Here is a 23,213-nt window from a genome sequence, read left to right as displayed (position 1 = left end):
ATTGCCCCTTGTGGAACGGGCGCACAATTTGGGCGTCCTCCTAGATGCCCGGCTGTCAATGGACCATGTGGCAGCCGTGGCAAGGGGGGCGTTCCACCAGGTTCGCTTGGTGCGCCAATTGCGCCCCCTTCTGGACCGGGATGCCCTATGCACGGTCACTCATGCACTGGTGACGTCCCACCTAGACTACTATAATGCTCTCTACATGGGGCTTCCCTTGGGACGCGCCCGAAGACTGCAGCTAGTCCAGAACGCAGCCGCGTGAGTAGTCATGGGGAGTACCAGGTACTCCCACGTAACACCGCTCCTGCGCGAGCTGCACTGGCTGCCTGTGGTCTTTCGGGTGCGTTTCAAGGTTCTGACCACCATCTTTAAACACTCCATGGCATAGGGCCTAGCTACCTGGGGGATCGCATCCTCCCACACACATCCCTGCGGCCAATTCGCTCTCACAGGGAGGGGCTTCTCCTGGTGCCGTCCACTAGGCAATGCCAACGGGCGACGCCAAGGAGTAGGGCCTTCTCTGTGATGGGCCCAACCCTCTGGAATGACCTCCCCCCCGACATTAGAACCACCATTGACTTCCGCTTCTTCCGACAGAAATTGAAGACACACCTGTTCCGACTGGCTGGCCTGGCATAATTATAACGTCTACCTCCTGGCATACATATCTCTTACTGGTTTTTTAGAGGGATTGTTCTTTTAAACTTAATTTTATAGGATATTGGGGTTTTAAATTTTGTACATTTTAAATTATTTACTTAGCATTGCCAGTTCTGTATATCTTTTTATCCTCCTCTTATTTATGTATCTATCTATTTAATAATTTTAATTGTCTTTCTGATATGGACTGTACACCGCCCCGAGTCCCTTTCGGGAGAGGGGGCGGTCTATAAGCGCTAAGAAATAATAATAATAATAATAATAATAATAATAATAATAATAATAATAATAATAATAATAATAATAATAATTTTATTCATGATTTGGCCGTGTTCGTTAAGGCAAATGGGAGTTGCAGTCCAAAACATTTTGGGAACACCAGATGGGTAACATTCTCTATTATTGAACTACATAACTGCTAAGGAAGACATGTATGCAATGTATATGCAATGTATACAGTCTTACCTTGGAAAATATTTTTCTTGTTTGCTTATTTTAAACCAGACCAGCTAGATCAATAAAATAGTTTATAATCTATGTGACATTTTTCTTAATGTTAACTCTATTCCATTTTTGTGGATTTTTGTTGTTATGGTTAGCAGTCTCTTCCCATAAATTTTACAGCAAGGCACAGAATGACATTCTGGGGACTGAGGCCTGCATTTTTTCCCTTTCCTCCCTCAGGTTCTTTTTGGATGAATCCCCAATACTTGTTGAAAGTTTTGCCAGGCAACGGGAGCAAAAGATCTTTATACTCCTGCAGCGTGTTGGTGTCTCTGATCCAAAAACATAGTGGCAAACATCGGAATCGGGTCCCTCATTTGCACATAGGATTATCACTTTATAAGGTAAAGAGAATTTTGCTTAAATGGGAGTTAGAATTGCTCAAGATGAAGAGAAGGAAGCCCCTTGGCTTTGCCAAGCAAATACTATAAACATCAACTTCTTTTCCAATACGGGTCTGTGATCTTAACCAACAGACATGTCCCAGTTCCATAAAATAGGCGCTGAATATTCAGTCATTTTTTTCTTTGCTTGAACCTTTTACTCTTTTTCTTTCTAATTTGTATTTAACTTTTCTTGTTCTAGTTAGAACTTACAATAACATATCAAAACTATTTAGCCTTATAAAGATTGTTATTAAATTAAGATAAAGAGATTATAAACTACAAGCAGAAAAAAGCAGAAGGGTCAGGATTACAAAAATATCATGTAAATAAAATATAGATAAGATTCTACACCCAAGTTTTGCATAGCAATCAAAACCTTACCCGATTTGATAATTCCCTAGTAAAAACACCAACATTTTCTACTATATTTATCACAATTTATTGTACACTTAAAAAAAGTTTCAAAGGGTTTTAAAGACGATATCGGCCTAAACAACCCTGCAAAAGATTAATCAACAAGAGTCGAAGATCTGGTTGCTGAATTTAGTGCTTTCATATTCTGATTAGGTCTATTACTTAACAATTCTCACTTTTAAAAGTCTTGGTGTTTACTTGTTGACACATGTCCTTTCTTTTCTTTCTAGGTGGACCAGGAGGTATGTAGAACATTTTTTTTGAGGGGGGGGGGACACACAGTTTGGTACAATAGATCTTATACATTACTTTCGCTTGCTTTTTAACCGAATTAAGGTTAAGCAGAAAATGTACAATTAACCTAAATGAGTGCAGCAAAACTGACTTTCTGTTGTATTAATTTCTGCTGTGAATATGATTTTCATTTATTCAGCATCTAAATGTTGGAGACATGATGTTGAAGGTAGACAATCTGAAGTGCAATAGACTTAAATTAGTAATGAAGAACATGTCTCAGTGATTGCAATGGATTTATTTTAAGTATTATACATCATAAAATACATAGGTCTTTGTGTGAAAATGTTGAAATATATTGCTTTCATAGGGTGAAATATTCAGACTGAAATCTTAATCATTTTTGTTGGAAGTTATTATTGAAATTGTTCACAATCAGGTTTTTTTTTGCTTTTCCAATCTGAACACTGTCTAATGTGAGTGTTTAGATATGGCATTCAAGTGTTCCTTGTTCTTATTTTAGATAAGCTTCTTAAGGAAATTAGAAAAAAAAAAGACTGTTAATGCCAAAGTGATTGAATACATTTCAAGATAATGCACTTTTATGGCTTAATTAAGGATTGATGGCAATGTTCCTGGGATATGCCCAGAAGCAGTAGACAAGGTTGAGTGAGAAATGGTTTTATTACATTTTTCCCCCTTTTCCCATTTCTTTTCTGGCTCTAATAATTATACATTCCTGGGAGATGTTCAACTACCATTTTGGCTGATTTGTGGAAATTACTTGTAGATGCCACTAAATCGATATAAACATTTTTCTCTATTGCATATAGCTAGCCTTAAATAATAGTTCTGAGCTACTTCATCTCAAATATGTTGAGTTTTTCAAATTTAATAATTTAAGCTGCATTCAGGAGATTAGATACCATTGTTCAGTAGAACAGCTTTTCCAAACATGAACATTCTCTAACATTTCATTTCTATCCCTCTGAATTCTTAGTTAAGTCCCTGTAGTTTGGTAACTTCTGGGACAGCAGAAGTCTAATATTCTAATTGTTTTTCATGTTTTCATTTTTATTCAGGAATTGTAATTTTTCTTTATTTATTTTTTCCTTTTCTTTTAGCTCCACTTTTCCTCAGTATCATTTTTATATACTATCAAAAACTGACCTGACCACATTCAGATTATAGCCAATTTATAATGTCTGCATTTTTGTCAAACATTTTGTTTTACAAATTGATATGTTAATGTAAATGTATACACATTTTCATTGATAATTCAAGTGCACTTTCATGTGACTGCATGTGCTTTGACAATGATTTGGAAAAATATCATCTTATCACAAGAATATGTGAGAATGTGAGCATAGCATCTCTGTTTAGCAGCCCAAGACCCTTGGAGGGGGGAAGCTGGCCAAAGGCCTGTGGAGACCTAGTGGGGCAGGAAGAGGGGGGGGATAGCTAGGAGGGGGCACTACAGCATCCCTGCAGTTGGTCACACGGACAAATGACTACAGAGGCACTGCAGTGGTCCTAATTTCAAAACTGGATCATAAGTAGCCTTTGGTGTGTGTCCTAACATTTAACAGTCACTAAGTGACTAGTCATAACTTGAGGACTACCATGTTTTCCCGAAAATAAGAAAGGGTCTTATTTTCTTCTGACCGCCGAAATAAACACTTGGCATTATTTTCAGGGTCTTAATATTTTTGAGGTGTAGGAGGCGGTGAGCGTGGTCACCTCATGGCTGCTGCTGTGTTGCAATATTTTCAGTGAGGGCTTATTTTTGGGGGAGGGTTTATTTTAACACATGCGCTCAAAAGCCCAATTGGACTTATTATCCAGGGAGATCTTATTTTCAGGGAACCAGGGTACTTGTATGGTTCCAGGCTAATGATGCATGAATGAATAATATGCTCTGGACAATTTTGCTTTAATGGACAAGAATGTTTTCAAAAGTTTTGTTTTCTGAAAAACTTTTGGTAATTATAATAGACTCCTTCAAATATAATTTCAGCATGACTGAATCACACAGGAATCTTGAGAAATATGAAATTTACTTTTAATGACTACAATATATTTAATTGCATTAAGTTTCTGATGTACTGCATGAGGTCAAGAGGGCTAAAAGTGTTTTGCTGCTGATTTTTGTTTGTACTCAGTGTCTGATGCATCTTGCTGCTATGTGAACAACTGCTATCCGGCACTGACTCCAGTTGCCGTGATACTGTTTTTCCATTGTGGCAATATGCTGGTGAAAACTTTTGCCATGTCTGTGTAGACTAGAAATGAATCTTTGGTGACATGTTGCACTTCATGGTCTTGTGTGCTGTAAGAAGTTTGTCAACCAGCTGATTAGTTACATACATACAATAGCAGAGTTGGAAGGGACATTGGAGGTCTTCTAGTCCAACCCCCTGCCTAGGCAGGAAACCCTATACCGTTTCAGACAAATGGCTATCCAACATCTTCTTAAAGATTTCCAGTGTTGGGGCATTCACAACTTCTGGAGGCAAGCTGTTCCACAGATTAATTGTTCTAACTGTCAGGAAGTTTCTCCTCAGTTCTAAGTTGCATCTCTCCTTGATTAGTTTCCACCCATTGCTTCTTGTTCTACCCTCAGGTGCCTTGGAGAATAGTTTGACTCCCTCTTCTTTGTGGCAACCCCTGAGATATTGGAACACTGCTATCATGTCTCCCCTAGTCCTTCTTTCTCTTAAGCTAGACATACCCAGTTCCTGCAACCGTTCTTCATATGTTTTAGTCTCCAGTCCCCTAATCATCTTTGTTGCTCTTCTCTGCATGCTTTCTAGAGTCTCCACATCTTTTCTACATCGTGGCGACCAAAACTGAATGCGGTATTCCAAGTGTGGCCTTTCCAAGGCATTATAAAGTGGTATTAACACTTCACGTGATCTTGATTCTATCCCTCTGTTGATGCAGCCTAGAACTGTGTTGGCTTTTTTGGCAGCTGCTGCACACTGCTGGCTCATATTTAAATGGTTGTCCACTAGGACTCCAAGACCCCTTTCACAGTTACTACTGTTGAGCAAGGTACCACCTATACTGTACCTGTGCATTCCATTTTTGTTGCCTAAATGTAGAACCTTACTCTTTTCACCATTGAATTTCATTTTATTAGATAGTGCCCCATGTTCCAGTTTGTCAACATCCTTCTGTATCTTTAGCCTATCTTCAGGAGTGTTGGCTATTCCTGCCAGCTTGGTGTCATCTGCAAATTTGATGAGTTCCCCATTTATTCCCTCATCCAAATCATTGATGAAGAGGTTGAAGAGTACTGGGCCCAAAAGTTTGATGCTCTGTAGCTGCCAAGAAAAAATTCAACATCTTTGAATGCTTTCCAGGTAATTTTCTCTAGCCCCACTAACAGATCTTCAAACCAGGAGTGAAATCCTCCTAGTTTGTCTGAACCGGTAGGGACAATCGTCCCTGGTTGTGCGAATCGGTAGTAAAAAAAAAGCTTCCAAGAATCGGGCAGCTCAGCTGTGAACCACACAATCGTCAGAAACTTCCGCCCTGCTTTTTAAAGCATTTTTCCTGCCTATTCGCCCAAACCAGCAGGAAAATAATGCTTTAAAAAGTGGGGGGAAAAGCTTCCGACAATCTCGTGGCTCACAGCTGAGCTGCGAGATTGTCAGAAGGTCCCTCCCTCATTTTAAACCTTTTTTCCCCTGCCAGTTCGGGCTAATAGGTAGGAAAAAAATGCTTTAAAAAGTGAAAAAAAGTTGTCCATGCCCACCCAGTCATATGACCCTTCCTCCCACCAAGCCACGCCCACAGAACTGGTGGGTAAAATTTTTAGATTTCACCACTGCTTCAAACCACTTGTCATTGATCTTGGCATCAGTTATTCTCTGAAACATCTGTCTCAAATAATGCTAACCTTCACTCTCCGTGTCCATTGCTTTCACAAAATTTTTCATTAGTTCAGGTTTTATGTGAAGTGGAGACAAAATATATATTTATTGGGCAACAAGTGGTTCATGCACCATGTTTTTTTTTTTTTTGGCCTGGAACCAAAATTCTTTCAAAGTGGCACTTTATTTTTAATACAATGCAACTCTCTTGCACAGCTGTCCCATTCACATATGTAACAACAGTACTTAGTATACTCAGACTGCATTCCAAGCAGTGAAGTCACTACTTTTAGATATCTACAAATATTCCAGCTGTATTTGGTGTACTGGATGTGCTTCAACATCAGTTCCATGTTTTTGTTCTTTTATGTATGCAGCATAGCTAACAGATACTGAAAGGTGTCCATTGCCATTGTGTAAGAAGACTATAAAACGCATGTAATAGGTTACATCACAGGTTATTTGTGTAATTAGCAGCCCAAAATCTATAAAATAAGCCCAAGAGTGTAGAGGAAGCAAAATCTTTGTTGTCCAATCTAATAACATCAAACTTTATTTAGAACAATACCAATAGGATAACATAATCAATATAAAGTCAACAAAGTCACCATCAAATCAGAACCATCAATGGCGTAAAACTGTTACTAAGGTAGCCTGAGAATAGTCTGTAAACATAAAAAAGAGAGTGCTTTAGTGTCAAGATAAAATCCATATCACAAATCTATATGCCATTGAAACTCTCCTTGTGCATTTGTAACCTTCAGTTGAGTGAAATGGTGAATCATTGAATCAACATATTTCAGATCGGCTAGCTCAGGGGTGTCCAAACTTGGGAACTTTAAGACTTGTGGACTTCAACTCCCAGAATTCCCCAGCCAGCTTTGGACACCCCTGGGCTAGCTTAAAGAATGTACCCCAAATATGGAACCCATAGGACTGAGATTTGGCAGAATTGTGGTAGTTTCAGCACCACCATACTGTACAGTACCTCTCCATTGTCAAGGTCAGTTGGGGACATATAATAATTTCTAACATTGCCAGCTTCCTGGCAGAAAGGAAGGTCAATGAGGAAGTCAGCAGGAAGACAAAAATCACTCCCACTCCTAATGCTTTTTTGCCTGGCTGCGGTCGTTCTGTTTGTCTAGTTTGGCAAATAACTATCTCTCAAATGGTGAGCCAATGGGTTATGAACCGCCTAGTAAGTAACTAAAAATCCTGGATATATTATATTTCCATCTGGCAATGAAAAAACTACAATTAGGTGTCATATGAAGTTCTCTAATGAACGTGTTCCATTGGAATAAGAACTACTAAGATTGATGTCAGCCTAACAAGATAAATCAGAGTAAAAACTGTTGCCATATAAGTAAAGGCTACTTTTATGTTGAGCTAAAGTAATAACAAAATCTTGCAAATCTGAATGTACTGCCCTCTGCCTCACTTTATCTTAGTGTGTGCTAAGGAGGGTCTGTTTGAGATGTTTACTCAAACTAATTTTTTGGCCCAGGCTCATGCTTCTCTTATCTAACTGCTGACTTAGTTGTGGCTCTTTCTACTGTCCTTCAAAGTCATTATCTATTCCCTCTACATTTTTGCTCGTTATTTATTTATTTATTTGATTTACATATATTTATACAGTCATACATACATGATTCTAGATCATATATGTGAGATGATGTAGGATTGACTATCAACAGTTAGGGAATCTGTAATCATGAAATATGATGCAAATCAGCACTTAGTAGGACAACAATGAAGACATGGAAAAGACACAACGACAAGTCACTAACTATAAAGAACCAAATTGTTCAGAGAATAGTTTTCCCTGTGGTACTCTGTGGGACTAAGGAAAATTGGATTTTGAAGATGCAAATGGAAGGAGCAATGACACTTTTGAAGTTTTGTGATAGAGGAGACTCTTGGGAATACTATGGGTAAAAATAAAAATCAACGAATGGATCATAGAGCAAGGCAATCAGAGTCCTTACTGAAGACATTAATGACAAGGCTCAAGCTATCATATTTGGCATACATTGTGTCCAGGTTTTCAGCTTCTTGAAGGCCATAACGGCAGGAAAATAGAAAGGTAGAGAACAACTTGCAGCAAGTTGGATAGACTTTTTAAATTAAATCCAGTTTACTGCATACAGAATCCCTTAAATGAGCTTGCATTTAATGAACGACGCAACTCAAATCCCAAAGAGATTGTGCAACTTGTCAAAAGCACTCAGGTTTTATTAAGGTTGGAGAGTAGTACACAAATTCAAATTCTGACAACCCTCCAAATGTTCTGAATTTTTATTTCAGATTTAATGAGAATATTCTGTTCCTGAGTGAACCCATCAGACTTTTGTGCTTTAAAAGCTAAACTCTACATGTTGCTTTGCTGTGAAACCTGTCAAGTTGTCATTGCTTTCCATAGGGAGCTCTTAAGGATATAGGGGATGGCAAGCTATATTATTCGGCTAGAGCATGGAAACTAAATCTATTTGTCTTTCATGTGGCACTTTGGACCAATTGGGAGACAGCACTTTGCCATTTAAGCTCATTGAAGCTTGGAGCTGGAGACTGCTAAGAGGTAATTTCAGACATGTATTGAACATCAAGATTAATATAGTGAAGTACAAAACCAAGAGCAGTTTTAAAATTGGAAATACAATGAATCACAGCATTGACCAAAGCATAAATGCTTTGCATTTAATATATGATGCATTCTAAGGGGCAACTCCACCCTCTTAGCAGATGATAAATTGCTCCATTAGCAAGAGAGAAATACAACGAGAGTGAGGGAGAGGGCAAAAGTTGCTCTGCCAATGCTCTTGTGGTAACAAAGTCCATTGGAGAGTAAAATGTCAGAGTCATTGTGAGGTATGGCTGGCTCCAGGAGGCTCCGTTTTTCTTAGCCAATGTAATTATTGATAGTCTTTCTATGCGGAGTATTCTCTGTAGTTGTTTGTGATAGAAATGCCTAGTCAAAGGGCAAGTTTTTCTTCAGGGTCATATGCAGTGCTCAAACTGTATATCTACAGTTGTAATTCTAAACATGCTTACACAGAAGTAAGACTGGTTAAGCTTAAGGCAGCTTTTATGGAACAAACAAGAACAGGAACACTGTGAAGAATATAGACTTGGTATTCTTGGGTTACATACAAAAATGGAGGTAAATACAATTTGAACACATTTGGATCACCCTATTATTGCACTTTTTAAAGTTCTTGTGTTCACTCGTGTCTTATTCTCAGAGTGCCTGGACAAGTCCTTGCAGTTTTGTTGACAGGTTTTTACAAAAGTCATTTGCCATTGCCTCCTTTCTAGGGCTGAGAGAGAGAGAGTAACTGGTCCAAGGCCAGCCTGCTGGCTTTGTGCCTATTGTGGGAGTAGAACTCACAGTCTTTGTTTCTAGTTTGATGCCTTAATCACTACACCAAACTGTCTCTTGCTTGCTCCTGACATAGTATTGAATCATTGACAGGTTTCTTTCTGGTGCTCCAATTGCAGTCAGGCATGGTGCATGATGTGCAATCAAGAAGAATATGCAAACTAAATGTGATACAAAATGCAGCAGCTTCAGCACTGATGCATATATCCTGATATTGTTAGGTGAACTTACTTTGTCAATAACTCACTCAACTTTGTGAACTGCATTGGCTGCCATTTGGCTTCTGGATGCAATTCAATATGCCAGTTGTCCCAGAGGTGGGTTGCTCCCAGTTTGGCCCGGTTCAGGCAAACTGGTAGTGGCGTGGCAGGAGGTTCCAGCCACCCACCTGGATGCTTCTGTGCATGTGCAGAAGTGTTGTGCGCGCGAGAGTAAACATGAGCAAACCGATAGCCTTGCGGGATCGTATCCTGCCCCACACATCCCTTCGGCCGATTCGCTCACACAGAGAGGGACTCCTCCGGGTGCCGTCCACTAGGCTGTGCCAGCGGGCGGAACCCAAGGGAAGGGCCTTCTCTGTGGTGGGCCCGACCCTCTGGAATGACCTTCCCCCTGATATTAGAACAACCACGGATCTCCGCTCCTTCCGTAAGAAGCTAAAAACCCACCTGTTTAATCTAGCCGGCTTGGCCTAATTCCAGCTCTCCCACCTCAGTCTGTATTTTTAAATTTCGTGGGTGGTCTTAGGCTGAGTTTTTAATTTTATAAATTTGTACAGGGGTTTAAAGTTTAATTCGATTTTAACTATATTTATGTTTATTTGTATGGTTTTTAATTTGGTACCTGTACACCGCCCGAGTCCCTTCGGGGAGAGGGGGCGGTCTAGAAATAAAATAAAATAAATAAATAAATAAGCCCTGGGATTTGCAACCCACCCCTGAGTTATCCCCTTTAAAGACCTACAAAACTCCAGACCTGATCTGATAGATCACATTCTCTTATATTTATCTGCCAGTACAGCCAATTTAAATAGATTCAACCTTCTCCAAGTTCTGCCTCTATAAGGTCTTGGAGAGTCTCTTGGAAACTGTTCTGAGCTGATTATTCAGAGGGCTTAAAACTGTACCCAAAGAAAGCATAGGGAAAAAGGGAAGGAAGTGAAACTGAGGAAAGACTAACATGGAGAGATGAGTGAAATGGCTGAAATATTTGTTGGGTTCAGCCGTAAAGTTTAATTTCTATTAAAACATACCATATGCATTTTTAGAATATTATTGGTGTGGAGGCTGGGTTGACTAATATTCTAGCCATAGGGAGTAAAAACTGTCAGAAGAAGAAAGAAACACTGACCATTCCCAGTGAAAATCTGCCACCTCTGCAATTAATATTAATATGTTTAAACATTCCAGAATGGTTATAAGTGTTGCATTTCATCTAGAAATATATAGAAATGATCTCCAGCATCTGTTTTTAATACAGGAACAGGATGATATGCAGGGGTGGGATTCAAACATTTTAGGAACCGGTTCTCTGCCTGGTTATTGGCATGGCCTTAGTGGGCATGGCCTACTCGACCTCCTGCACCATGAAGGGGGGGCTTTTCACCCTCCCCAGGCTCCGGAGGCCCTCTGGAGGCCAGAAATGGGCCTGTTTCCAGACTTCTGGATCTTCTGGGAGGCCCATTTTTCTCCTTCCCAGAGCGCCCGCCAAAATGGGCTGCATGGAGACTCCTGGGAGGGGTGGGGTGGGCAGAGCCAGCCAGTCCTTGCAACTACCGGTTAGGCGAACAAGATGTAAAATTAGCTTCTGGTTCAACTGAACCAGTCCGAACCGGCTGAATTCCACCCCTGATGATATCTATATTTGTTCCCAGGGCCTGAGCCAACATTGTGAACAGCATGAACATGTAAACATTCATTTCCCTTCTATTATTATTATTTTTAATTCTCAGTCACCATGGTAAATGCCCTTGATTTATTTTCCTGTTTTATTTTTTAGTCCTGTGATAATAATAAAAAGCTGCCTCCTTCTTTCTTCATCTGGAACAAACCTTTGGGTCAGTCGCTCTTTGTGAATAATCGGGAAGTGACTCAGGATTTCCGCCTCCCTCCAGGGACTTACGTGGTTGTTCCCTCTACCTTTGAACCTCATCAGGAGTCAGAGTTCATCTTGAGAATCTTCTCCAGAAAGCACAGCCTGTGGTAAGAAATTCTTTCTTAGTTTGCAAAAAACATCCCAACACCCAGACTTCTTGTTTTCAATTCCTCCTGTGTGTTTCCAGCAAAACCTCTGTGCTCCTCAGTTCTGCTTCCTTTAATCTCCTTTTTCACCACATTCATAGTTTCATTTCTTCAAACATCATAGCATGCTGTGAAGTGCCACTGAGCTTGGTATTTGGGTAACCAGTAGATCCATGGGTGGGCTTCAAAAATTTCAGCAACGGGTTCTCTGCCCAGTTGCTGGGTGGGCGTGGCCACGGTGGGCATGGCCTAGTCAGCCTCATGCATCATGGCTGGGGGGCCGTTTTTACCTACCCCAAGCTCTGGAGGCTTTCTTCAAGCCTCTGGGAGGTTAAAAACTGCTTCCCCCAGGCTCCAGAGGCCTTCTGGAGGGCAGAAACAGGCATGTTTCCAGATTTCCAGAACTTCTGGGAGGCCTGTTTTTCCCCCTCCATAACCTCTGCGTGGGCCCTGCACTTGCCTCGCATCCAAAAGGGACCATGTGGAGACTCCTGGGAGGGGTGGTGTGGGTGGGCAGGGCCAGCCAGGGGTGGGATTTCGAGGTTCTCCGAACCGGCTATAATGTTAGCTATGGTTCTCCTGAACCCAGGCAAACCCCTAGCAGCCCACCCCTGAGTAGATCTTTCTGTGCAGATTTCAGGCCTGTATGAAGTGCTCTGCATTTTTTAGAACCCAGAGATTTGCCATTTGGATATGGATGCCAAAGAAGTACAAGAGTTCCGAGATGAGAAATTGGTTTAAAATAACAACGGAACTCACAATCCTTCGAGACACAATCCAAAGCTTTCTTAACTTTACTAGGACAATTTGGAGGAGGGTGTTAAAAAGATTTGCTGATCTACCACAATCATTACTGCTCAACTGAATCAGCTGCATGAGCAACCTAAACATTTTTAAAGTTTTTAAAATAATAATTAAATTAAATTACTATTAAATTAAATTTTTATTCAAGTTTAAAAATCTAAAAATATACTTCGAAGTAAGATAAAATATCAGATCTCAAGATCAGGGTAAAACAACAGATCTCAGTCTAGATAAATCATGATACTCACTTCATCATTCTAATATTCATGGTGGTTTCTTTCTTCTTCTTTTTTAAAGTGAATTGGGTGGAGACTTGAGCTGTGTCCTTTCAAAGGTGAGATGTGATTAGGAATCATGGCGTATAGCTACTACTTTGTTTTTGTCTTTTGTTCTTCTCTGCTTAACTGCTCTCAGAAGCATAACCTGAATGGGGATGAGGCCATCAGTGAGCTAAATTTACAAATGGATTCTGATTGTCAGTCGTGACACCTGAATGTCAGAATAAAAATTAAAGAAAAAGTAGGAGTGATTGAGCCATCCTTGCGGTGTGCTTTTAAGGGGTAGCAGAAAGCAAAGGAAATATAACTCATAGTACTTCATAATGTAGAAATGGCAACATAAGATCTCCACTTCACCACTCATGTGGAGTGAATATTTCTTTTGATTTAAAGCATAATAGCTGATCATGAAAGAAAATCTTGAGAACTCACTAGCTAAAGGCCACAGGGACCCAAAACATATCCACTGTCTCTTACTAAGCTGTGGCTAAGGTAGAATAGATAAATAGATTGCTATTGAGAACAGCATCATTTAATCTCAGTTTTAAAAGAACAGTGAAGGGCTGCTATCATGCTTTCTGTCCAAACTGAAGAGGCAGTGAAGCTGTTTAAACCTCCTAATGATGTTGACCTTGAGGTTTAAGTCAATGTCTCTAGCTCTGTTCATCTGTTTCAATATTAAAATTTTGTATACATTTTTGGGAGCCAAATAACAGATGCTTTTATACCAAGGGTGAAGGGGGGGGGGGGGACCTTTTGAAGCTAAGAGCCTCACCTAAAAAAGAAAATCATCTGCATTTGTGGCCAAAGTTCAAGAAAGGGGATTTTCAAGAGGCTGAAGATATTGTATGGATCAATAAGGCAATTGCTAGCCATGAATTGCAGAATATGGCAAATAAAATGATTCGGGAGATGCTAACATTTTTTGACGACCTCTATGCAGCACACAGTTTAACAGTTTAGCTGGGAGACACATAAATGTGACGATGTTGAAGACTTAGATAGGTATCTCAGGAGCTTAAACACATTTATGGAGAATCAATAATGTATCTAGGACAGGGTATTTTTGATTTTTCCAGATTTTGAGGCTTTACATTGTATACATACATAATTAGAACTGGGGAGTCAGGGTCATATAGTGATTGAACTAGGACCATGGAGACTCAAGTTGAAATCCATCTTTAGCCATGGAAACTGACTGGTTAACCTGGGACCAACTACTAGGCCAGATTCACACATTGTAGTTGTAGGGAAAAATGGAAGAGGGAGTACTATATACTGTATACTGCCTTGAAATCCTGATGAAAGATTGGCTATACATCTAATAAATAAATATGCTGAGATACAAGTTGCTGACAGTAACTCGTAGGGAAAGGCCATTCTCAAATCAAGGTGAATATGAAAAAATCCTGAAAAATTGGATAGATTTTCCCCTTCCATCTTTTGAGTTTTTGTTTTATTCTTTATAGGAAATAGTTGATAAACATGAAGATTGTGAAGAATTCTTCTCTAAGTATTTTGAGCAAGTGAGTATTCCTTTCTGGTACATCTAAGGACTTTTGTTTGAACATGCCTGACCAAAAACAGTTTCTCAGAAAAAATTATGGGTTTCCCCACTTTACATTTGTCTGTTGGTGTGTAGGTATTAACTAAAGAAATATACTCTAATTGGATTCACATAGCAAAACCATACAATGGTTTGTGTGGGATTTTACTTCTTTGTAAAATATGTTTTAAAAACCATGGATTTGTGGATTTGTGTTGCATGAAACCAGGCAATTTTGGTGAATTTAATCATGATTAATAAACCATGGCTTAGTCTGAAGTATAAACCTCCTCTTTGATGATCATTACATCTTGAAGATTCAATCTTCAATGTCTGATAAGAAAAATAATGTGCTTCTCAATATCAAATGCCAGTATCCCTTAATCGCATGATGCAATCACTGGACCCAGAATGTCATAAATGGGCCATCCCATCTAGTAGCACACAATGGGAAGTGCTGAAGATGTCAGGTTCAAACTTCAAGTTGGGTATTGTGTGGTGGACCTGAAATCCAGACAGGCAGAGCTAGTTCTTGCTGAAAGTACAGCAACAGTTAGATCAATGGTCTTGCTTGATATAAATGAACTAAAAATCTATATGACCAATAAAGGACAGTAACAGTACAGAAATTAGAAGGTTTGGTTTTTATTACGATCCACTGGGATTTCTGCAGCCTGGACATAGTATGTCTAATATAAGACAGATTGTATGTGCTTGAACAGAATAATGTTTTTAATATATCATTGTCTAATAGATGGAGGAAAGATGGGATAAAATTAAATTTAATTAAATTGAGAATCATAAACCTTTCTCTTTTATTGCTTTGACATAGTTCAAAAATTGATTTGTTTTTGAAAACTCAGGTTTCCATATTTTTTTAAAAAAGATAACAGGACTATTCCCTATCTTTCCTTCCCCATTAGTAATTTTAGATGTAAAGATGTTAATCACTGGATTTTCTATAATTTTGCCTTCCCTGCTTTAGTATCCTGAAATAAACGCAGTGCAGCTGCAAAGGATCCTAAACAGGATGACATGGACAATTATGCCTGGTATGGAATTCCAAAACTCAGTATGTATTTTATACACATTTTCACACGTACCTACATGAAATCTATGAGTGATGCCAACAGTTAACTTTCCATTCATTCACATTTTAAGTATTTTAACTGCTTTAAGTGCTTTTTAAGTAGGAAAGTACACAAAATATTTTAAATCAATAAATATATAGGTTAGTCCCACAGGCTTTTAAAAGAGAATGGGATTTAATTTCCCTTTTATCCTTTATAGCACAGGAGCTCGTGTTACAGATGCAGATGTCTAAACTGCAGCATTTACATGCTCTTAATAAGACTATTGTTTTTAATGCAAATGAACTCATATTCATGAAGTGCAAGTTTAGTGATTATGCTTTCTTCATAGGAGAAGGGCTGAAAATTAGTGATAGTCCCTGTATGTAAGTGCAAATGCATTCATAGTGTCAGGAAAATCTACTTGTATCTTATCATATAAACTACAGATGTTCCTATAGGGCAGGGGTGTCAAACTTGCAGCCTGTGGGCTCAATGCATCACGCGCTGGCCACACCCAAATCTGGTTTAGCAAAGGGGGAAAAAGTTGTGATACATCATGTGATGCCACGAGTTTGACACCCCTGATATAGGGGCTGCCACAAAGAAGAGGGAGTCAAGCTATTCTCCTAAACACCTGAAGGCAAGACAAGAAGCAATGGGTGGAAACTAATCAAACAATCTAGAACTAAGAAGAAAGTTCCTGACAGTTAGCATAATTAAACAGTGGAACAACTTGCTTCCAGAAGTTGTAAATGCTCCAACACTGGAAGTTTTTAAGAAGATGTTGGATAATTATTTGTCTGAAATAGTATGGGGTTTACTGCCTGAGCAGGGAGTTGGAGTAGAAGTCCTCCAAGGTCCCTTCCAACTCTGTTATTCTATCCTATATAGGTAGTACTTGACTTACGACCACAATTGGAACCATAATTTTCATTAGGATGCAAGGTGGTCATTAATTGTGCCAATTTTGCAACCTTTTTTCCTCCTCTTTTGGTAGTTAAGCAAATCACATGATTGTTAAGTGAATCTGACTTTGTTGGAAGCCAATGGACTCAAATGCATTTTGTGTGCATGGTAATTTATTTATTTAAGTTTATATCTCACTCTTCTTCAAGGAGTACAGCGCAGCATGCCAAATATTTCCTTCTATTTTTTTCCCAAGCATCAAATCTGTGAAGTAAATTGGGCAGAATCAGAAAGACAAGCCAGTGAAACTATTATCTCTGTTGGGACTGGAGGTAGACTTGAGATTTGAGGGCCCTAGTTTAAGATCTTAATTATTATCTGTCTGTCTCTTCTCTTTTCTTACTCTGTTACATGCCTTACGTTCTTTTTAAATTTATGGCAGCAAATTCTTTATATTAGTTTTCCCAACTTTCATAACTTCTCGATGTGTGGTCTTCAGTACTCAGAATTCCCTACCCAAGCATGGCCATTGTTGAGAATTCTAAGAGTTGAAGTCTATATATTTGAAAATTGGCAAGGGTGCAAAAATCCAAAGACATTTGGGTTTCTGCTGGAATTTTTAATATGATTACTTCTCTTCATTATATTGCAAATGTTTGTGCATTTCATATTTATTATATAAAAAATAAGTCTCCCTCAAGTCAGACCTGCTTCTATAAACTATAACAAAAATATATCCAACATTCAACAGTATACAGTATTTGATTAAACAAAAGAAAACATGGTGTATAATTCTAAAGAATAGGTCTCTAAAGCATATCAATGAAAACTCATCTTATTTTCTTTTTGTCGACAACAATAAAAAAGAATCTATAAAGCAACTGCCAATGAATAATATATTCTTTCTGCATCTAACACAAACAACATCCTAATATACTGTTTATAAATTTAGCGTTCATGCCACCAAACAGGCAACAATTAATAAGATAGAATTCCATACCCTCAATTTGAATGTGTAGATATTTTGGCCAAATCTACTACCAGAAAACTTTAGAATAGTGCCATTATCCATTATAATGGAAAATGAATGTTTTGGAAGCTTGTCCAAATGTAGTACTTTATTATGAACCTCTTTAAAACAGGACAGGAGTCAAGAATGCAACACTTATGGGCATCAGGGTATCTTTTAGTAAGATGTTAAAACTTGCAAGATCTCAAAAGCCTACAAGATTTTGGTAGTGTGGCATGAAGCTGCATGAAGTTTCACATATGATTATGAAATATTTGTGAAATTCCACTTGAGAATTCCCAAACCTTTCAGCTATATAATTTTTTCCCCTCAGGTCCTTTCCAAGATCACATGATGACACCCAGAGCCAAACCTTAAAATAAAGAAACAGTTTGCAATTTTTGAAGTTTGACTAATAGTTTAGAAGGACTTCTAAGAAATTAATTCCTGAAGGATATTTTGCTCATATACTACAATTTATTTGATTCCTTCATGACACAAATCTTTAAAAACCTCTGATAAATTGAGCCTGTTTATGCACTGGTCGAATACAATTAAATAGACTCTCTTCTCACATCTTTTTGTTGAACTTTAATAAGCAACAATAAATCATTGCAGTAATAGAAGGGTATATTGCAATAATAGAAGGGTAGTACATAACAGAACTGTTGGGAGTCCTAAGGAAAAACAAACATTGATTTAAAAAAATATTTTAGAATTTTTCTATATCTAGTGCAAAACTCTTTAAAGATTCCAGAGGACCATCTTTTCTGCAGGAACTAAATCAATTGCTAGTTTTCTATTAACCAGTTGATGTTTTAAGTTCTAATTGCATTTGGAAAGCTTGTAGGTAACCTAGCTAGTAGTAGCAGTAGGCTGCAAGATGGCTAAAATCTTCTCTCTCTCCCTCTCCTGTTTTATTTTTTACTGAAACATGAAGTTTACAAAAACACAGCTTTGGTGAATATAACAGATAAATAGGATGGAATTTTTTTTGATTGGATAAGAACGGAAACCATTGGGGAAGTTAATGAGATAAATGCTTGTGTAGCATCAGTTCAGAGCCAAAGTAAGGATGGGGAAGCAAAACCTTCATCTCCTCAGGACATGCCAGTCTTTCTAGCTTCCCCAAGAGTGAGAGTAGACAGCTATTTGATTGCTCTTGAACATCTTTCCAAAGTAACCCATCAGGCAAGGGGAAATCTACAACGAAACTAACCAGGCTGTGCAGCTCATCTTTTATTCTTCATAGGCAATCAATTTTAAAGCTTTCATTTCCAAAGTTTACAGTGCATGATTCATATTTAATAAACAGGGCAATAATGAGATTAAAACATCATTGGTTTCTGTAGAGAAGGAATCCGTGAGTTATGAGCCTGGCGCCTGCTCAGTAAAAGTCTGCAGGCAATCTATAATCATGATTTGCGACAAGATTAGATACACTTTCTGTTTCATTTCTTGTCATTCGTGTCTCACTAGGACTGCTTGGGTCTAGCTTTTAACTTCCCTATTTATTCTGTCTGAGTGAGGCAGAGAGAAAGAGGGCAGGAGGGAGGAAGAACGCACAACTGTCAAGATTTATCCATGTTCCTGTTCTATTTTAGCTGGTATAGTTAGACAAGGGACAAATCAAGCAGAAAAAAAGGAGACCAGTGACTTCTCCCAAGGTCATTCAGACATTCCACTAAGCAGACTTCCTTAGAACTAGAAATGAACAGCAGCAACATTTTACCAAGATGCCCAAATAAAAAAGCCTAAGATGCATTATCATTATTATTATTTTGGCAATTGATCTAATATCATCTCCAAGATGGAACCCTTAGGATAAATTGAATGAATTAGAGAGAATTAGACATACCAATGAAGGATTGTTCACTCAGTAGATAATTATATTTAAGATAACTTTGGGTTACAATAAGTAACCTTCTGTTGGCAAATAACTGCTGCAGGAGCAAGAGCACCAGAAAGTTATTGCTTCTATGGTGCAAAGATTTGGTATGACCCACAGTGGAGGAATGATGGTGATGATGGAACTTAGATGCCTATATTGACTTCTTTGATTAGACAAAAGACAATATGTACATTTTTTGCTGACTGGAAATCCCTTAAGGACTTTTTCCATGGAACAGAAAAAATAAGCTTTTGATTTGTGGTTTTGATTATTAGGCAGGAGCGATTATAGAAAGAAGAGAGTTATGTGAAAGCATAAAGTAAATGGTAAATCTATAAATGTACTTACAACTAATATAAAGATCAGAAGCTACTTTTTTGTGTTTTTTTCCTCTTCTACTTTTCTCTTACTTTCCCCCTTTTCTTGGATTTTAAGCTTTGATTTTTTCTTTTTGTTTTCTTTGCCTTGTTTTTCTTGCTTTATGTTAGTTTTTCTTAAATTGTTTAAAATGTATGTTTGTATATGTGTTTGAGTCTCTGTGTCTCTTTCTTTATTTGAGGGACCTATCAGAAGTAACTGCTGGATTAGTGTGAAGAACAGGATAGTTTGTCATTTTGTGTGAATTTGGGAAATGATGATTTATTCACAAATCAGGGTTAAATAACCTGGATTAGCATTTTGTGGCAGCTCATTTATTTTTTATGTTCACATTGAAGATACATAGGCTCGGGTCCCTACTCTACTATGGAGAATATGGTTGCATTATGATTATATCTTTTCATTTCTTTCTTCCCCCCCCTCTAGATCATCAAAATTATGGGATGATATTTAGCCTGGATGCCTGCCGTAGTATCTTGGCCCTCCTAGATGTATCCTGCTTTTGGTTCTTAGTTGTGTCATCTATTTTGCTAGCTTGACTGATTGAAGAATGCAATTCTTGCCTTTTTCTGTAATAATTACTTAATATCTACTCACATGTTTATAGTTCTTCTGAACTCAAAGGGAAAAAGGATAACAAAAGTAGAGAGGAACATTATGTGAGTATCAGAGGTGGGCCCACCCACCTGCGTGTGGTCTATAGCTGTTTTTATGGCAAACGGCAAAGTGTGCACGCACAGTGTGCAGAGCCTGCGCAAACCCCAACAAGCAGCTGATTGTCGCAGGGGTGGTGGATTGCGCAGGTGTGTGCAGAGCAAGTCAGGTGCATGCATGAACAGAATGCATCAGTGCGTGATCAGCGTACCGGTAGCGACAATAAGAGCAACCCACCACAGGCGTATATGATTTCCTACATATACGATTGTTCCTGACTCTCATCACTGTTTTGTGCTACTCTCAATTATCTCTGTTTCATATTCACATTTCTTTCCCTTAAGTATTACCCTAAAGGTTGAGATTCTCACAAGCATTTCAAGTCCAACAACCTTGCCATGAGGGCTGCATAATAATATCAGGAGAGTGAGAAAGAATGAAAGGAAGAAGCATCTTCCAGAGGGTATGAATCTCTTTGCATGTAAAACAGGCCAGAGTACTTGGCTTAAGCCTTAGGAAGGACTGCAGGATTTAGATGCATCTGTATCAACAGTCCAGCCTCATAAATTATTCATCTGAGCTAACAGGGGGTTATTTTTCCTCTTGTGTCTACTCAGCCTGACGTCTGGCTTTGCAATCTTGGAAATTAATGGTGAAGAGATTCTTTTAGGAATTGGTACAATGTTCCCTAGGGCATAATTTAAAGACCTTCAAAATCAAGACCTAGTTTTGACTTTGAGTATATTAGACAGAAGGCATGCTTTGCTGAAATAAATTCCTAGCCTCCTTTTTGCCAAGCTAACTTGGTTTCCAGCTTTGCTATCTCTTCCCGGCCCCAACCTTGTCTGTCATATTGCATGCCTTAACAGCATATTTCAGCTTAACAGTACTGGAACCTTGAGCATTCAAGAATTCAGATTGCTCTGGAAAAAGCTGCTCCTTTACCAGGTAAGCAACAACATGGTGTGTGTTGTGTGTGTGTGTGAGAGAGAGAGGGGGGGGGAGAGAACAGTAAATCACCAATAGGAGTGGAGAGAAGAGTCCTTATGGTTTTTCCATTTTTGCTCCCATTTTTGCTTTAGACAGTATCAATAATGGAGCTGAGAGAGAATCATTATGCACAATTGCTTCTATACTCTGTCAGCTCCAGTGTAGATAGTAAGGAGAAAAACAGCTTCATACCGAGGCAGATACTACTATCATTCCAAGGCTGCTAAACTTCAATAGCTAGAGCATTTAGGCTTATATGCCACCTCATAGCACTTTATATCACTTTTTGGGCAGCTTACAATGTATTTACATGTTGCCCCCAACAATATGGGTGCTTATTTTACCAACCATGGAAGGATGGAAGGCTGAGTCAACTTTGAGATCTATCAGGATTGAACTCTAGGCTGTGGGCAGAGTTCGCATGCAACCCTGCACTTTAACCACTGTGCCAGCAGGACTCCTGTGGCAATCTCATAGTTTGACTGATATAATGGCATTTAATTGAGAGTGACAAAAACCATGAGCAATATATGTTCCATTCTTCTTATAAGCATTTCAAGACTTCCTGACCTCACATTGAACTTTATGATTAATTAGAGTCTCTCTGCTATAAATATGTGTGATCGTGGGAAAATATTTCCAAGAATCTGTGCAGAATCTGGGATTCAACTATTGCTGATAGGTATTTTTCTTTTGTTTTGTTTTTGGAGTTCATAGATGACTCATTTTTCTAATAAAACAATGTAACATGCATCTGTTGGGTTTCTGCTACCAATGTCCCAGCAAACTTTTAAAGAAGGGATAACAGCTGTTTGAGAAAGGAACAGCTGCTTCCAAGATAAAACATTGAAAATATCTTTTTTGAAACAGAAAGAAAAGGGAGTTGTTGGTAGCCACCAAGATCAAGGTTCGGTTTTCCTAAAATATTTTCTAAATTAGTTTCACCCACCATATGCCAAAATACCAGCAACATCATTAATTTGCAACAAATGAAGACAAAAACTGACAATTTCCCCTACAGTTAAGGCAATTCAAATTCTCTGGCAAGAAAAGCTACCATATGTAACCACTACAAATTATACATGCAGATGTGCATTATGTTGTGCCCACTTTTACCAATGATCGCCCATCTGCTTAATTTAAGGAAAAAATGGGGAAAATATAGGCTAAAATACCTTTCTTAATTATTGCCAGTTGTAGAGATTTAGCACACTTATGTTCCAATCTCTACTCCCTTGTGAATTGTGCTTTTTAAAGGAACGTCTGAAAGCTTCCCTGCATTGTGGAAGAAAAAGTGCAGCAAACCTAACCATGTTTTGCACAGATTTGGGTGTTTTAGAAAGCACAGACATCCTTAGCTGAAGAAGCATTTTAGTTTTTCTTAAAATTTTCCATCGAATGGAACATTCCTGTCCTCTCCAAGAGTTCTGCTATTTCTCAGCCTCTCTTTAGCTAAAGCCATGTCTCTTGGGTCACTGAAGAAAAGAAAGACATTAATGCAGGGGTGTCCAAACTTGGGAACTTTAAGACTTGTGGACTTCAACTCCCAGAATTCCCCAGCCAGCTGCATTAATGGAAGGCTTCACCAGCAGTGAAATTGGCTGCTTAGCATGATTTCATGTTATTAATTTCTCTCTTTCCCTTGAATCTCTCATCGCAGGAGGTTTTCCAGAGAAAGGATACCCATCAATTAGGTGCCTTGGATCAGTTAGAATTTCGTCGTGCTATGCAAGAAACAGGTAAACAAAAATGGAAGTAGCAATAAGATGGTTTTGTATCTAGATTTCATGATTTGTTCTTGACCTCCTAGTCAAGTATAAAATAGCAAACTCCCGAGCACTTTAGCTTTTCCACAAAAATATCCTACAGCTGCCAAACCTTATATATATATATATATATATATATATATATATATATATATATATATATATATATATATATATATATATATATATATATATATATATATATATATATATATATATA

General features: G+C 38.4%; 1 protein-coding gene across 1 annotated transcript in view; it reads left to right on the top strand.

The window, feature by feature from the left end:
- Nucleotides 1-23,213, top strand: part of CAPN14 (calpain 14) — a gene marked incomplete at its 5' end in the record, with an annotated part of 53,228 nt that overhangs the window by 18,504 nt on the left and 11,511 nt on the right. The window contains 9 exons of the mRNA XM_081943927.1: nucleotides 1,348-1,511; nucleotides 2,198-2,209; nucleotides 11,457-11,659; nucleotides 12,800-12,836; nucleotides 14,250-14,306; nucleotides 15,312-15,378; nucleotides 20,010-20,074; nucleotides 21,117-21,185; nucleotides 22,888-22,966. Coding sequence (XP_081800053.1) covers nucleotides 1,348-1,511; nucleotides 2,198-2,209; nucleotides 11,457-11,659; nucleotides 12,800-12,836; nucleotides 14,250-14,306; nucleotides 15,312-15,378; nucleotides 20,010-20,074; nucleotides 21,117-21,185; nucleotides 22,888-22,966 — 753 coding nt within the window. The remainder of the gene's footprint in view (nucleotides 1-1,347; nucleotides 1,512-2,197; nucleotides 2,210-11,456; nucleotides 11,660-12,799; nucleotides 12,837-14,249; nucleotides 14,307-15,311; nucleotides 15,379-20,009; nucleotides 20,075-21,116; nucleotides 21,186-22,887; nucleotides 22,967-23,213) is intronic.

This window comes from Natrix helvetica, assembly GCF_964273705.1.
Source record: "Natrix helvetica genome assembly, chromosome: 2".
NCBI lineage: Eukaryota > Metazoa > Chordata > Lepidosauria > Squamata > Natricidae > Natrix > Natrix helvetica.
Note: the sequence above shows the minus strand (reverse complement) of the source record. Positions and strands in the feature narration are given on the sequence as shown.